The sequence below is a fragment of the Bidens hawaiensis genome, unplaced genomic scaffold (genome assembly GCF_021521415.1).
Source record: "Bidens hawaiensis isolate Kalapana, Puna unplaced genomic scaffold, B.hawaiensis_p1.1 tig00017038_1, whole genome shotgun sequence".
Classification (NCBI taxonomy): Eukaryota; Viridiplantae; Streptophyta; class Magnoliopsida; order Asterales; family Asteraceae; genus Bidens; species Bidens hawaiensis.
The window spans coordinates 299,445-317,684 of record NW_027492578.1 but is presented as its reverse complement, the minus strand read 5'-3'; the positions used below and the strand labels follow the sequence as shown (position 1 = coordinate 317,684).

Sequence of the window (18,240 nt, the reverse complement as noted above, 5' to 3'; positions counted from 1 at the left end):
GTAATATATGTAACAAAAAAACTTATGGAAAAGCTTGCCAATATTATAAATAAAGTTTATAAGTTCATAATACTCATTTTCATTGAACATGAATGATTTTTATATTGTTTTAAGGAAGAAAAAAACTTTAGTACTCATTTCACAAGATCCACAAGTATTAAGCTTTTCTTTCTCTATAAATCCGCTCATTGTTCACAAGAAAACCAAGACACATTCTCCAAACTTTACACAAGAAAAATGAGTTCTTCATCTTTCTCTCTTCCTTTGTTTTTGTTTTCCTTACTCTTCATATCCATCCATGGCCAAGATCTCATATATGACACTTGCAAAACCTCTTCACAACAAGACCCTAACGTGAAGCTCCAATTTTGCACCACGTCTCTTCAAGCTGCGCCGGCTAGCCATTGCGCTGACGTTAAAGGCCTTGGGATGATGTCCATTAGGCTAACAAGGTATAACATCACCGACACAAGGTGTTACATCAAGCGATTGCTCAAGAACAACACAACGAGGCTCGATCCCTATGTGAAGTCATGTTTGAAAGATTGTTTTGAACTTTATTCCGACGCTATTTCAGGCATCAAACAAGCCATGCAAAGTTACAATTCCAAGCGTTTTCTTGATGCAAATGTGCAAATAACTTCGGTTATGGATGCCACTACCACATGTGAAGATGGGTTTAAGCAGAAAAGGGGTGTTGTTTCACCATTAACCAAGAGAAATGATGCGACTTTCCAATTGTCTGCTATAACACTTTCAATTATGAATATTCTTCAAAGCAGTTTGAAATAATGATTTTCTACGTATAAATCAATTCAAATGTTTAGTTATAGAAACTATTATTATGGGAGATTCTTAGAGTTTCATATTTATATGTTTACTCCTTTTTTTTTTCTTTGTAATTGTTGTATGTTGCGAGACAATATAATAATAAACTTTTCTGAATTCTTATGGTTGTATTGGTGACAATTTCAATGAAAATATGAAAAACATATTGTATAATTTCATCACTAATAATGTGTTTCATATGGATAAACATTGTCATATCAAGTAATTTTATTAATACAAACGACAAATCAATTATAGCAAATTATGTTGGAATAGGATATTCAATATAAAACCAATTTAAGTAAAAAACTATTAGAACTGCGTGAACATTTATACAGTTTTCTTTAACTATGACGTCTAAGATATTTATATAAATGTATTATGTGGTTATCATAGTTTTCTTTAATGAAGTTAGTCCAGCTGGCAGGTCTTCTAAAGAAGCACCTACATCAACCACTTCTTACCAAAGTTCGACTCCTCTTACAAAGTTGTTCTTCCTAGTAAGTTGCATACACTTTTAAGAATCGAACGTGGGACCTCCCCGTAGGAAATCTTATTAAAAACCTCCATACCAAGCGAGCAAGCTTGTGATGGCTACTTGGTTTTCATAGTTATATATTTAAGTAGTTTTTGTAATTAACAAGTCCTTAATTACACATTCGATTAATGATATATACCAACTAGTTAATTATGATATTATAATTATTTAGGTTACATACTTGTCACTTTGTTTTAATATGAGTGATTTATAGCGTGAGGCATGTGAAGAAATAAGTTGATAAAGTACCCAACCCTTTTTCAAAGTTGCAAATGTGTACGCAATAAAGAGTTTTACAACTTTTTTTTTATTTTCATTTTATCTTGTGCTTTAAGTGTACAACTTAATCATTTGGGCTTTAGTAGGACATTGTTACTTTAAGCAATCTTTTTATGGAAACATTTGCAAAGTGATTTAGTAGTATCTTGGCACATAAGTTTATTACCAATAAAAAAAAGTAACAAGAAAAACTGTCTCCTTTCCCAGCATAAACTTTTGGATATATTTGTTTCCAAATTGCATTTCCCTTTTTATTTAATCGTTCAATGTAAGAAAATTATACAATATGCTTGCATTGGCACGTGAAAATAAATCAGCGACGAGACTTGTAATTAAGGGCATGATCCGTTGCAAAGTGTATTTGCTACGAGTTTGCTGCGGATATAATCGTAAAAATACATGTTTATGTAGTAGTGTACACCTCAAAACGAGCTCGGGCTTTAGCTCTCTTGTAGCCTTACACATTTATACATGATGATACATATCCATTGTTTCAAATGACAAACGTTGATGTAAAAATTGACATCGAATAAATGAATGCTTTGGTGTTTAAAAATGTTGCATTACATGTATTGTAGAGGAAATCCAATATTATGGCCATGTTGTTTAATTTTACAATATATCAAGACATAATTTGGGTTATTTGGTATCAATTGTGTTACTTGAAATTTTGCAGTCTCATAATTTAACTTGTCTAAAAACACAAAAGAAACAGAAAAGGGAAGAAGAAAAAGAAAAAAGAAAAAGATATCTATGGGCCATTTAAATGGTATGGATTTTGGGCCTACTAAGAGATCTTAAGTCTTAACTTCTTAACTAAAGTTATCAAGAAATTGGACCAACCCACATTTTAAGCCCACGCTCATCATTTTTGAAAGCTAATTAGGCGTCTAGGCCCTTTCGCTTATCATATTATACTCGTATCATATGCATTCATAACAAATTAATAACCATAACTTCACTAGGTGATATAGCTTGTTACGTAGCACGTATTTCAATGTCTAAGGAAAGTGTATCTGCCAACAAAGGGATGGATCATTTGGGAATCAAGGCTCCTGCGACTATGAAGAGAACGGTAATGCGAGTGTGTGACGCATCAACAATGCTAGTATACGTGTAGAGTAAAGTGCCATTTCCGTTTTTGTGGTTAGGCAAATAATGCGAATTTAGTCCAAAAAGTTTATTTTTTTGCATATAGACCCATCACGTTTCTCAATTCTTGCCAATTACAACCAAATCACTAACCTCGTTAAATTTAATCGTTAAATCAGGGGTAGACATGTCTTTTCACTATTTCTTTATTATATGAGTAAAGTGTCAAAATCGTCCCTGAGGTTTGGTCACGATTTTGGCACTTTACTCGTATAATAAAGAAATAGTGTAAAGACATGTCTATCCCTGACTTAACAATTAAATTTAATGAGGTTAGTGATTTGGATGTAATTGGCAAGAATTGGAAACGCGGATGGTCCATATGCAAAAAATAAACTTTTTGAACTAAATTCGTATTGTTTTGCCAAACCACAAGGACGAAAATGACACTTTACTCATACGTGTATAACAGAGATTTTGAATGTTGGGTTAATGGAATTTTTGTAAGGGACCTCTTAGTATATTAACAAGGGGCCTCATTTTTTTACAGTTTAAATATTGAAATTATTTGCGCTAGTGGCCCAAGTATGAATAGGGGCTTTTCCTTAAGAATAGGCCGAGATCTGGCCCGGATTATAATCAAGCTTATGTAAAGAAAATGCCATATTTTGAATATGGGTTTGTGCTCTATAAGAGTGTTCTCAACCCATTCTTAAATGTATGTGAGAGGATTTTGTAAATTTTATGGTGGGGTTGTGAGTGGTGTGAGTGTAAGTTATAGGAAGAAGAGAGAAAATGTAGTGATTTTTTGTAAATTTTGGGAAACAAAGTTTACCCCTATTTATTTTTTGGGGCAATTTCATATAATAGTAACCAAGTTTCAAAAGTGTTTTAATTAGGTCACCCAACTTTAAAAAGTGTTTTAATTAAGTCACTCAACTTTCATATTTTATTAAATTAAAGGTTTTAACATGTTTTTATAGCCCTTTTCTTTTTTTTGTTTCACATGGGAAATCTTTTTATCTTTTTTTATGTTGACGTTGAGTGGTGACGTAAATTTATTTTTTATTTTTAAATTTTAATATAATTAACTTTTTTGAAATTTAAATACATATATTGCAAATTCCGACCCCCACGTTTTATTCTCCATTTCTTTCTTGACGCACAAAAAAATCGGTGTGACTCAATTTGAAGATTTAGTAACTCGATCTGGGAAAAAAATGCATGGGCGATCTAATTTGAACACTTTTGAAACTTGGTTGCTATTCTATGAGATATTCCCTTATTTTTTGATATTTGTTGAATTGGTTATAAGTAGAGTAGAGAAAAAATTGTAATAATAAATGTATAAAAAGTATTATTTAATTACACATGAGAGAGAAATGCAATGATTTTTAATGTAATTATAGAGATGAAGATGAGAGACAGGTCGGGAATGCTCGATTACTTAGAGATATAACCTTAAGTGGTAATTGTATAATTCCTAACAATAATGAATGATAAAAAGAAAATATTTATGCTATTAAGTATTTTAATCAAGTAAGTTATTATTAATTTTGATCGCTTACTTATACAATTTAACAAACCCCTAAAACGTCATATAATTTGTTTATATGTCTTCATTGTATAAGAAAAATTAACCATTTTCTTGAAAATAGAATAAAGTCATATAAGTTATATGAATAAGTTTTAAGAAGTGGTGGCCCTCTGATGTTGACCTCCATAGTGGAGAAAACATCGAGCCATTCACTTTCGATGCAAGATTTGAAAGACACTTCCATATGGTAGGACTCAAACACATATGCATGTCTTCTTGATCCTAGTGTGTATATAAGTTTATTGTTGTGTATTAGTGCAAAGTCAACATCGTGGGATCGAAACTACTGATTAATTGTTGTCTAGTCGGAATTTTTACAACCGTTAATTATTAATGGTGGCTAGCAACTGGATTGAGAATAGTGGAGGAAGTCGTGTTCTTAAGAGATTTTAATTAGTAAAATCAAAATTAAAAAGCTTAAAACTTACCATTTAAAAATTAAAATATTTTATTCAATTCCACTAAATATAATTATGAAACTTTATTTTGATTTTATACATGTGAAAAGAACCATGAATAAAAGTAAAAATATAATAATAAAAATTAATCATTCATCATTGTGAAAGGTTTGACTTTGTTATCAATATAAAAAGTATTAGACAAAGGGGGTAATTGGTGGGGTTATCAAGGCTTAAGTTCAAAGAATATCCAATGGGAAACAATTTGATTTCAAGAACATGCATCAACCATCATTTTCTCCAAATTTAAAAATAATAAAAATAAAACTTTGATAGGTGTTGGGAGACCATCAAATTTGCAATTAGATGTGCACTTACCAAAGTGGATTCCATGTGTCATGCACTTTTAGGTCCAATAGTAATAAAGTAATAATGTATAAGTTAAGAGAAGCAGCAATTATTAATTTGACAAGGAAAAGAAAAATGAACTATATACCATAAATTTGTTTTTTATATACATTTATTGATTTTTAAAATATATTTCTTTATCATCAAGAAATGAAACACTTAGAACATGTTTTACTTTATTTCCTTTACTTTCGTGGGTACTTTTAAATATGAAAAATAAAAATAAGTTTTATCATAAAGCTGAAGATCATTGCATAAATTTTCTTTCTCTATTCTTTTTGAAAGAGGTAAAACTTCCCTTTTTGGCTTCTTATATCCTCTCCACATCTTACTAATAGTATTGTAATGGGTACAATTAGATTTGATACATAATGCGTTTGTTGTTCTTTGCTTTTACATGTTACGTCACTTTTAAAATACAGTATTTATACCCTTTTATAAAAAAAATTTATTCTAATGTTTTTGTAGCTCTTCTTTAATCTATTTCAAGTATTTAGTTTCCACCTTCACGAATGTGTTCTATTTTCATAACTTATGGAGAGAGAATGAGTTGATCTTATTCGTATTTTTTATTGAATAAATTAAACTAAAAATATATAATGGCTTTTACTTATTACATGCACTAATATATTGTAGCATAAGTATTAATATTTTGTATATTCGCGAAGATCGAAACACCTTTTAAGTTAATGGAAGATTTAGAAAGGGTTTAGCCTACTGGATTAAAATGGCAAAAAAAATGGAAATCACCATGTCTCATAGACAAAACCGCAAGAACAAATCGAACTTAAGTCTTAACTCTTAAATATATTTGTTATAATGAACATTTATTAGGAGACATTAGAATTATTACTATAGAATAATTCCAAACTTTGGTGCCGCTAGACCTTTTGTTGGTCCAAGGGGCACCAAACCGTTGGCCGCACCAACTTTTATATTTTTTTATTATTTAAGTTCCGATATCGTAACGAACGTTACTGAAATCGATCAAATTCGGGACGACTCACTGCTACAATGCCCGGGACTGACAACGTCCAGTTTTACTGATCTATTTTACGTAACGAACGTAATCGAAACCAATCTAATTTATGTCGACTTACCGTTGCAATGCCTGGGACTAACAACGTTTGTGTTTCATCAACGCCCAGGTTTTACTAACTCACCTCCACAACATCGGGAACCGCAAGGCTCCAGGTTACTGACCGAATAAAGCCATTTTAAATATTTTGTTTTTTATATGTTAATTTGGCGATTTTTTTTATTTTTTATTTTTTTTGGGTTTTACCAACGTTGTTTATACTATAACGAACATAACAAATACTTACAGAATTCGCATAGACTCGCCATTGTAATCCTCGGGTTTTACCAGCGCCCGGGTTTTATTGACAGAATAAACATTGTTATAAATATTTTAATATTTTTATATGTTAATTTGACGTGTTATTTTTTGTTTTTAATTATGGTACCATTACGAACGTAGTCGATACTGACCGGACTTTTTAACATGCTAATTTTTAGTTATACGAGCGTCGCTACTGCTTATGTGTTAACGTACACATTATTTTTTTAATTTAGTGTCGGTATCTTAACAAACTTAACCCATAACAAAGAAATCTGCATTAATGCGCCGTCACAACGCGACGGGACGAGACGGGAGGTGTATATAAACATACCCCAATTGTCCCGCGCGTTGCGGCGGAAATGTCGGTAAAACTCAAAGGTGGTAAAACCCAAGTGTTGAGCCGGTAAGTCAATGCGAATTCGATCTGTGACTTACGTTATTGTATTGGAATTAAAACCAAATACAAAATATGAAACAAAAAAAAACCATAAAAATTGAGGTGGACTAGTCGGGTGGTGTCGGTTGATAAAACTCGAGCGTTGATAAAACCCAACCGTTGTCGTTCAACGGTGAGTCTACGGGGATTCGGTCGGTTTCTGTCACGTTCGTTAAAATACCAGAACCGAAAAAAATTGACGTTCTGTCAGTCTCTGTTATGTTTGTTATTATGACCGAACTAAAAAAACAAAAACAAAATTTACGAGTCAGTTCGGTGCAGCCAAGTCCAATAAGAACCTTGCGGCACCAAACTTGTCATTTGTTATATATTATATATAGTATAATTTACAATTATTGCACATTGTCCTTTTTGTCGTTGGTAACGCATAAATGTTGTGGTTAATTCCTAGTTAGATATATTTTTTAAAGTCTGTTGTGAAAATTCTTAATAAAAAATTGAATAAAAATACGTAATTTTACTTTGATAGTAATTTGCTATAACTGAAAAGAGACCACTTGTATATTCTTCTTTGTTAAAGAGCTTTCTAAAACTTTTGGCTTTTAGAATTTTAGCCTTTTTAAGACTTATAATTCCTATTCCTATTATATATAAAGTAGAACTTTGGTGCCAAAGTGTCTTGCTGGGCCAGATGGAGGCACCATAATAGTCCGCGAAATTTTCTTTTTTAAATAAGTTACCATAACGAATGTAAAGGAAACCGATCAAATGTTAATTTTTTTTGTTTTAGTTCTGATATCATAATGAAGCTGACTGTAACCGACCAAATTCGAGTAGACTCGCCACCTTAACGCCTGTGATTGACAACGCTCTGATTTTACCAACGCGCAAGTTTATTGTACGACGCCCTCCGCCCCCAATTGGCCATTGGTCCACCTTCACATTTATATTGTTTTTTTTTTTTCATTTTTTAGCTCTAGTACCGTAACGAGTGTAATAAAAACCAACCGTATTCGTGTCGAATTACTGCCGCAATGGACGAGACCGACAACGCTTGTATTTTACACCAACCGGGTTTGCCGAACAAATAACAATCGTTTTAAATATTTTGTAGTTTTATATATATTCATCTTTTTATATGTTAATTTGACGAATTAATTTTTTAGGCTTTAACGCTCAAACTTTGCAAACGATATCGATACCCTAACGAACGTAACCGATACTGACTGAATTCGCATCGACTCATCGTCGTAGGTCTTACCAACATCTGGGTTTCAACGCTAGAGTTTTTTCAGCTGCCCCCGGCGCAAGGCGCCGGGTAAAAGAACTAATTCAAAATAAAAAGAATTCAATAAAAAAACCCAAAAACCCTCATTCAATAAACTTATAAATATATCTTTTTTTTTAATTGTAACAACATATATTTTATCAATTTATTCTATACAAATAAAAGAAGTGACTGCAGCTTCCCTCTAGGGACATGCCAGTATAGAACCTCAAGGTTTCATATTCAAAGAATAGAGATTTTCGAGTGAGCCAGTGACCGATCGAAATTAACAGTTAAAAAATAAATTCCAACTTCAGGCTATAACACTTTTGGAGGGTTTAGCAATTAGTTCCACGTACCAACTAATTTGTCAATAGGACAATTTGGGACTTATACTTAAGTGAGTGTACCTACAAAGTACGCTTGCTTGTTACATTAAATACGCACCAAAAAATAAAGGGTTGCATGAACTCGCATTACAGATGTTCAAATAGTTTTTCTTGAAAGGCAAATGCTCTTATAGTCTTATAGTTAGTTTAGCTTTCTATATTTTGATCTATAAACCATCTAATCAAAATCGTATTTCACATCTAAACACAATCAGCTTACAATTTAAACTAAAAGTAAGAATACTAAATCTTAATAATTATGCTTAGATTATGGCGAACAAACCCATTATCTTAAATAAAACTTTTAATATTCATGACAATAGAAAAAAAAAACAAAAAAACAAATGACAGATAATGCCATAGCAATGCTTTTTAATGAAGAAAATGACAGGAAAACACATACAAGTGATGGTCCACTCTTTAGGTATTAAATCAGGGGACCAATATTTTTAAGTGAATGGGGGCCTATTGACCTTATACGAAATGAAATTTAGAGCTCACATTTGGAACAAATAGGTCAAAACTAAACTCCAATATTGGGAAAGCGCAAAACGGATTTACTAACATAAATTTCGGGGTGCACCACCGCAATAAATAGAGAAGCTAAAAGTGTAAAATGTATGTACAACATTTATACATTATTATGAAAAGTAGAACAGGAAATTGTCGCCTTGTTTGTTTCGGATCACATGTTATGTGTCACCAAAGATTGAGCCGGTTCTTTTTCTTTTTCACTTTTTGTTAATCTGACCAGTTAAACTATTTTTTTTCCAACTTATTTAAAGTTTGAATAATCAGCATTTAACTTGTTTTATGTTCATAATGATTAATGTTATTTGAAGTTATTTTTCTGTGTTATTTAACTGTTATAAAATACCTACTTAGAAAATAATCAAAATAGACATTTTTGAACTCTTTTACCAAAATCAGTATTATTAAAGTACACGACGATCCTAAATATTGGCTTGAAAAGATATGTGGAGTGTGGACCAGAGAATTACGCCCAAATCCGGTGAAACAAGGAACTTTTGGTTCATATATCTTTTTTACATCTTACTTAATTACATCATCCAAAGAATTTATGGCTGGGTATCCACGTGTTTTTTTCTATCTGTAAGTCAATCTTTAAAGAAATGTACGCATGTTACCCTAGAAGTAAAGTAGCAAAACGGGGTGTGTAAAATTTATCTTAAAAGCTAAGCCAGTGGTTATGAACATGAATGCAAATCAAAATTGGATAACACTAGACCTACATAATTTGACTTTTATCGTTTACATGATATGCATGATGTGGTTTCCTTCTTGTGTCAATATATATGTTTAGACTAACTTGTAGGATTAATGATGCTTTTAGTATTGATTAATTTTGATTGATTTCCTGTTTTAATCTTCAGCTTCTTTTGTAATATTTTTAACTTTTAGGTTTGGGTTTACTGGTTTGTTTAAGGAAATGACCGATAGAAAACGATGGAGATATTGGTGCTAAACGACTGTAGTTGAGATGGATAGCGTCAAGCGTGAAGGCACTGTTCTTGGTGTGTGCATGCACAATATTGTGTTGTGTTTCATTGTTCATTCCTTCAATATTTTAGGCTGTTTGTTATCGCTAGCAAATATTTAATAAACGTTCAGAGTCTCATATTTTGAGTATTATTTCATGTAACGTTTTAATTATAAATGAGGATATCTGGTCACGCAGACGCACTAAATTTGAAGAAACCACTTATGCGAATGTAGGTGGATAGCTTTATTCCTAGTTGGCAGGTACACATTTAATGAATATAGTGACGTTTATTCATATTTTTTTTATACAAATTTTTATCATTAGACTTGAACTCTCAACCTGATAAGAAAGGATCTCGTTTCACGTACCATGAAATTACCAGGGGAAAAGACCCATCTACATAGACTTCACATAAGTAATGAGTGTTATTAGTCGAAGTTTGAAAAAAATTCAACAGATTCATATATATTTAAAACATTAATTAGCACAATGTATGTGAATTCTTTTGTTAAATGTATATATGATTGGTTAAGGTTAATGCAAAATCTGAACCCATCTATGAAGCAAGTACACATCAAGCTTATAGAGTTATAGATAAAAAGAAAGTATTTGATTATATGTTTCCATGTTGGTTTGTTGTATGTTAATGTCTTATATGACCTATTAGTTATAGAGAATGTAATGTGCTATGGAGAATGTAATGTGCTATGTTTCTCTGATAGCAGATGCACCTTATTTTAGCATTTTGTATCACACCTTATATCTCTAACGAGAAGTTCTTGATTCTGCGCCCATCAATCTTCTTTTCTCTTTCTCTATTCCAATAATCTCCCCTACTATCACAATATTACTCATTCAAACATCACCACTAAAATATTTTCCGGTGACGCACTATTCCTTCGAACCACTGTTCCCTACCACCTCTAAAATACTTCCGACCGACGCACTGTTCCGGCGACCCGCTGTTCCCCTCCACCAATAAAATATTTTTCGGCGACGCACTGTTCCGTCGACTCACTGTTGTCTCCACAAATAAAATATATTAAAGCGATGCACTGTTCCATCGACCCACTATTCCCCTCCACAAATAAAATATTTTTTGGCGACGCATTATTCCGTCAATTTTCGGTGACGAACTATTCCATCACTATTCCCCTAAAAAAAAAACACCCAAGAATCATGTCTTTGCTTCATCAACTTTTCTTACATACCACAAATATACTTTTATTCAAGATTGGACTTATCCTACGGTCGTCCATCTTGCGGGGGCATATCAAGGATAATAATGAATACAATCCCAAGAATTATGGCTAGTCAAAGATGAAGATATTCTCTCCATAAGTTATGCCTTACATATAATTGTAATTAAATGTATTCCTATAATTAGCTTCAAATTCTTGTGTATATATATATACGTCTTATTGTAATAGACAAAGTGTGTTTGATTGTAATCTTCTTCTAATATTTGTGGTTGCTTATCATCTTTTCCAAATCATTCTATTCTTCATAGTCATCATGTCATGTAATCATGTTATGCTTGGTATTGATGTGTTGATTGTAGATTGCGATGCAACATTAATTCCATCTGTAAGCGATATGTATATATGAAAAACTAGTTTTTTCATAGCTTTTATTATTAAAAAAAACTAGCTGGAGCTAGAAAAAAAAGTATATTTACATGACAAAGCGGAGATTTTTTATCCACTCCTTGTAAGATCGTTAACATTATAACCATAAGTGTCTGGAAAGTGTCACACTAATCAAGTAGTGTAAAATGCCATCAAACAAAGCTACCAAATCGGAGTTTACCAATAAACCAATACATGTTTTAAACGAACAACCAAACTAGCATCTCTTAACATTACAAAGTAATCTCTCTCGTTCTAATAATTGCCAAATTATTATGTTTTCAGATTGTAAGTAAATAATTATTTTATTTTTTTTTCCAATCCAAGGTATCATTAAGGGTATGTTTGGTTGGAGGTAATGTAATGAAGGGAGAATGGAATGAGAGAAGGAATGAAATGGATCATTACCATTCCTTTGTCTTATTTGGTTAACCTATGGGAATGAAATGAATTATTACTTTATTTTGTTTGGTATCCAAAAAAATTTTATGAATGAAATAAATAATAAAAACACTCCTATCTCACAATAACTTTTTCAACAAAAAAAAAAAACTACAATGACGAAGGTGGTGGTGTTAGCTCTGGCGATGAAAATGGTGGTGGTAGTGGCGACGGTGGTGGTGGGGGTGGCGGTGTCAAGCGGTGGTAGCATTGGTAGTGATGGAGATAGTAGGGTGGTGGTGATGGTCAGATGGCGGTAGTGACAATATTTATGGTGGTTACAACGACGATGGTGGCGGTGGCAGTGGTTACGCTGGTGGTGGTGGTGAAGGCGATGATGGTGGTGACGGTAGCGGTGGTGGTTGTTGTTAGGTAGTGGTGGTTGTTGTTAGATAGTGGTGTTGTTGAGAAAGTATGGTGAAGGAGGAATGGAATGAAAAAAAAGAAGGGGGTGAGAATGAATAGTTTTGATGGAATAAGATTCCATATGTAATGGATGATTCCATTCAATTGAGCAACCAAACACCACTTTTTTCATTCCAAATCAATGAATTATTCCATTCTCCCTATCATTATTGCATACCAAATACTACCTTAGTTTCTAACATCAACAATGACCTACAAAACTTATTTGTTTTTGACTTGTATCATCTCTAATCAACTTTAGAAGTCAATGTATTAAGGCCATTAGTAATCCATATTTAACCGTTGACTTAAAAAGTTTCTCAACCTAGCCTAAATCATTCAAGAGAAAAACAAACAAGTTTTTTGTCACTAAATTATGATAGAGGGTTAACTACTACAAAAAGATAAGAGTAAAATGCATGAATAGACTGCGCACCGGCTACCACAAACACCCGACATCACGAACTTGTCTGTAAAATTTGCACCGTGAATGTGACAACCCACCAACATTGCGGGTTCTATGAGGTTTTGGATAATTTTTCGGTTTCTTAAATGAAGATGTGTAATAATCGTTAAACGTTAGTTAGTGAAAAATGATGGATGAATAAGCTTTATATGCGTACTTTTTAAAAAGAACAATCTTATACAACATAAACATATAAGAACTATTATAGAATTTATTTAAATAGATTATGAAGAGGTAGGTCCCAGCAGAGCCCAGTTGGACCCACAGGACTTACCTTGAAGAAAGACGTCTGCGCAGAAACCAACTGGATCCGCAGGACCCACCATGCTCAGAGACGTGACGTCCTTACGCGCAGTACGCAAGCTGTTCCCGCAGGAAATGCCTCCCAATGGTGAAGTACTCCGCCTGTTCCCGCAGCTGCGGATACAAGCCATCAGGGAAGGCCACCCGCGCAGCAAGGCTACACGCACAAGGCACTTAGCTCTCAATAATTCAGTAGTCACCTGAAGGAATGAGCAAAGCCGGGAACAATCCCGCACAAAGGCGGGAGGGGGAATACTCCCGCCCAAATGAGCCAGTCCGTACGATACTGGAAGATCTTTTGTACTGTACCTGACGAGGTATGGGCAAAAGATCTGACCAGAGATACGACAGCTCATTGACAACAGTATGGCGAGCAGCATGCTCTTGTACTGTATGTCACTATTAGCCGCTGCCTACTCACCAACTCCTGTCATACCACGTGCATAGCCGGCAGTTGGTGGAAAAGGAATAGTACACAGCAGGCCTGGTCACTGTCAGCCGCTGCCTACCCACCAACTACCAGCATGGCACGTGCGTAGGCCACAGTTGGTAGAACAGGAATACTATTCAGCCGGCTATACCTTCTTGGAAACCTACCTTCGGCTATAAAGACCCCAAATGGTATGATCATCTAATCTTATCTTGTATCTTACATCTTATACCTGATATCTGCTCTAGCAATCTCTTAATATACACTTATATTCAAGAGCAATCTAGTCTGATTCTCACAAGGAGGTACCCCCCCCCCTTCTCAGTGACGAGCTCACGGTGTCTGTTTTGCAGGTTATCAGAAGAACCATCTTTGCCGGGTCTAACCCCTCGTGGGAAACATCTATTTAACCCCCAGATTATCCGTAATCTGCCCGGGGTCGATTAGTGTTTCTTCATTGGCGCCATCCGTGGGTAAAAGCTAGAACTTCATTTCTTTTCAGTTTTTTCAAACTTCTGGAAAGATGGTTAAAGAAACTCCGGTAACCACAACCCCAGTTACTGAGGGGAATGCCGGCGACTACACAGTTTTTACGAACACTACCCCGGTTACCCAAGCCGGGGCAAGTGCAGTAAATTTTACGAACACTACCCCAGTTACCCAAGCTGGGGCAAGTGCAGTAAATAATCGCTCACTGGGATTCACCGATACCCAGTTAGAGAGACAACGAACGAGGCTCCCCCGCCAAACACTCGATGAAGTTAAAGCGTGGGCGGAAGCACGTCAAAAAGAATTCCAAGCTGAGTTGGATGAACGCTTACGTTTACTCCAACAGGCTGATGAATTCGTAGAGTACTTTGACGATGATTAGGAGGAATCCGATAGTGACGCAAACCCTCGTCATAGGGCGAAAGGGAAGCGTAAGGAAACGGACTCCCAACCGAGAAGGCATTTTGGAGAAACCTTCAAACCAAAAAACGCAGGTGGAAATCCACGTGACTTCTCCAAAACATTTACACCAACTGCTGCAAAGGCGGGAACGTCCAAATTTGCAAGGGACATTGCGGAAGCAATCGTCCCGAAAAGTGCCAAACAGATGTCCAACATCGGCACTTACGATGGTATATCTGATCCAGACGATCATTTGAACAGGTTCATAGCGGGGGCAACCGTCAGTAGTTGGACGGAACCTACGTGGTGTTACATGTTCCAAATGACGCTTGTTGGGGCAGCTAGAGCGTGGTTCGATCGTCTACCGGTCCACCACATCTACGATTGAGAAGACTTCTAACAGAAGTTTAGCCAACACTTCAGCCAACAAAGAAAGTATACCGAAGAGCAATGGACAATCCTCAAATGCATTCGAGAGGAAGATGAATCTTTGCCAGACTTCATCACTCGCTTCAACTCAAAGACGCTAAGTCTGGGTAATATTAGCGAAGATCTTGTTCGCGCTGCTTTCATCCAGGGCGCGAACGACCCAGAGCTCATCCGACCTTAACGGGTAAAGATGGCATGCCATCCACATGGGATGCCATCATGACAGCAGCTAAACGCTTTGAGGAAACGGAGAAGCAACTGGGTAGAGATCTCCCCCAGAGCACAAACCTCTACACCCAGAAAACAAGAGAAGACAATGTCCTTACCGCCCGACTAAACAAAAAGCGGAAGCTAGGCATTTGGCAGTCAAGGGTAAACTTTGACACCTCATCCGGCTTGCAACATCGGTTAGGCGGAAGGGATAACGTACAATCGAACCAGAACTCCAGATGGACGCCACTCACCAAAAGCGTCACCGAGATATTCGCCACTGAGGAGCTCCCATGGCCAAAGGCTCCAATAATCCGACATCGTCACAATGCTGATCGGAGCAAATACTGTGATTTTCACAGAACAAAAGGCCACAACACTGAAGAATGCACAGACGTAAAGGACATGGTCGAAGCATTTGTCAGAGATGGGACGCTCGCGCACCTCGTGGCGCAATGAACGCTGAGCAGGCTGATGCGTGTAGAACCCCAGCTGGGGAAAAACACGAATAAAATTGCAGCTTCAATGCCGGAGACTACATACTGCGTAAACAACGAGATCCCGAACCAGGTGCATATCGGCTCGATGGCACTCCCATCCCAACAACATGGAAGGGAGCTCAATTACACAGTTTGCATGTAGATTAATTCCAAATTTGTAAAGAAAAGGCCAGAGCCACTTCTAATGGAAATGATTCTCCTTAGAACATCGACGCTGATGATTTTACATTTATACTTATGAACTTTCCACACGGATATGCCGGTCTTCGCCGCATACATAAGTGTGAAAGAAGTCGTTGCGTGGGGAAGGCGGCAAAACCCGCATAAACCCAAAAAACGGCAAACCTTCACGCAGGTCAGTTAAAGGTAAAGTTCAGTCATCCCACTAAATGAAAGTGCCGGTCTATCCGCACGAATCATGATAGAGGAAACTGAACACTAACCTATTAACAACCGCGCGTCGAACGGTTAATTTATTCAACACTGATGCCGGTTTTCACCGCATAATTACGTGGAAAGTCGTTGCGTGGGGAAGGCGGCAAAACCCGCATAAACCCAAAAACGGCAAACCTTCACGCAGGTCAGTTAAAGTTAAAGTTCAGTCATCCCACTAAATGAAAGTGCCGGTCTATCCGCACGAATCATGATAGAGGAAACTGAACACTAACCTATTAACAACCGCGCGTCGAACGGTTAATTTACTCAACTGATATGCCGGTTTTCACCGCATAATTACGTGGAAAGTCGTTGCGTGGGGAAGGCGGCAAAACCCGCATAAACCCAAAAAACGGCAAACCTTCACGCAGGCCAGTCAGGTAAACTTTGGTCATCCAACTAAATGAAAGTGCCGGTCCTAACCGCACAAATCATGAGAGGAAACCGAACCTATTGACAACCGCGCGTCGAACGGTTAACTTATTCAAAATACTTTAGAAAATTTCTAACAGAAGGATGAGGAAAACCTCCACGCAGGTTAGATGTAGGTAAAGTTTAGCCATCCTACTAAGTACAAGTGACGGTCCTACCCTCACAATCACGAAAGAGGAAGCAAAACTTCAACCTATTATCTACCACGTTCAAAGGTTAACTTATTCTAAACACTTAGAAAATTTCTAAAAAGATGAGGAAAACCTCCACGCAGGTAAGATATATGTAAAGTTTAGCCATCCTACTAAGTGCAAGTGACGGTCCTACCCGCACAATCACGAAGGAGGAAGCAAAACTTCAACCTATTATCTACCACGTTCAAAGGTTAACTTATTCTAAACACTTGGAAAATTGCTAATTTAAACTAAAGTATGCATGAGCAAGTCATAACGTTTATAAAGCAAGTCATCCAGTGAAAGTAGCGGTCTTACCCGCACAAAGATTTATATTTCATAATATTCATTACAAAGGCCGGGTAACTACCCGCCTACAAGAATATAAATCTATACAAGCTAAACCTATCCTAACAGTGGGAAGGGATCTTCAGGATCAAGCTTCAGGACCACTTCCACTTGGACCAGCACCATCAGTAGAGCGTGGCGGTTCAAGGAAAGCTTTAAGGATAGCTAGCCCATCATCAGCAGCAGCAACTGTGACATCTGCCCAATCCGACCCGACCCAGGTACCCGTTTTCGAATCCGTTTTTAAGATTTAAAATTTGAGTATAATCTTTATAATTTTATCATATATTTATATATATTTATATTACTAATAATAATAATGATAATAATAATAATTCCTTTCCGCCGTCCCGCCTCTTTTTCTCTCTTGTCGCCGTCCCGCCTCTGTTTCTCTCTTGTCGCCGTCCCGCCCCTCTGCTTAACCCTTAAGCCTTGAACCCCCCTTTTTCTCTTAACTCTTTGCTTGTCCTTTGGTTCTTCCCGCCTAAGGATGTCTGCGCAGCTCCACGCGCCAGACTCCTTACAAGGAAGCCTGCGTGAAGACCAGCTGTTCCTGCGATACGCGAGACGAACTCTTCCCGCGGCGCGCAAAGGAATGTAGTTCTTCCCACGGCGCGCTAAGGATTTGTAGTTCTTCCCGCGGCGCGCTAAGGATTGTAGTTCTTCCCGCGGCGCGCAAAGGATTGTAGTTCTTCCCGCGGCGCGCAAATGATTGTAGTTCTTCCCGCGGCGCGCTAAGGATTGTAGTTCTTCCCCCGGCGCGCTAAGAATTGTTGTTCTTCCCGCGGCGCGCTAAGGTTAGTAGTTCTTCCCGCAGCGCGCTAAGGTTTGTTCTGTCTGCCTTCGCCCTCGCGCACTCAAGCCTTCTCGCGCTAGACACTTTAGTCTTTTCTCCAGTTTAAGCCAGCCTGTATGCTTTTGAAATATCTTATCTCCTGTGCTATACCTACCAAGGTATGGGCACAGTAGGCCAGATCTGACATCTGTCCGAAAGGTCACTTTCGGCGCAGCTTGCTTACCAACCCTCTTGGTTGTCAGAAAAAGTAACTGACATAATCTTTTAAAATCTTCTTTTGCATGTCTTGAACAGTAACCTGTCAGCCTTCCCCA

At 36.5% G+C, this 18,240-nt stretch overlaps 1 protein-coding gene across 1 annotated transcript; it reads left to right on the top strand.

The window, feature by feature from the left end:
* Window positions 1-229: 229 nt before the first annotated feature.
* LOC143552789 (putative invertase inhibitor) lies at window positions 230-793 on the top strand. The gene has a single exon (XM_077042929.1). The coding sequence runs from the start codon at window positions 238-240 to the stop codon at window positions 790-792; it is 555 nt and encodes a 184-aa protein (XP_076899044.1). The 5' UTR covers window positions 230-237; the 3' UTR covers window position 793.
* The last annotated feature ends 17,447 nt before the right edge of the window (window positions 794-18,240 follow it).

What these genes read in the sequence shown, in the direction of transcription:
- LOC143552789 (XM_077042929.1), top strand. Translation starts at nt 238, where the DNA reads ATGAGTTCTTCATCTTTCTCTCTTCCTTTGTTTTTGTTTTCCTTACTC.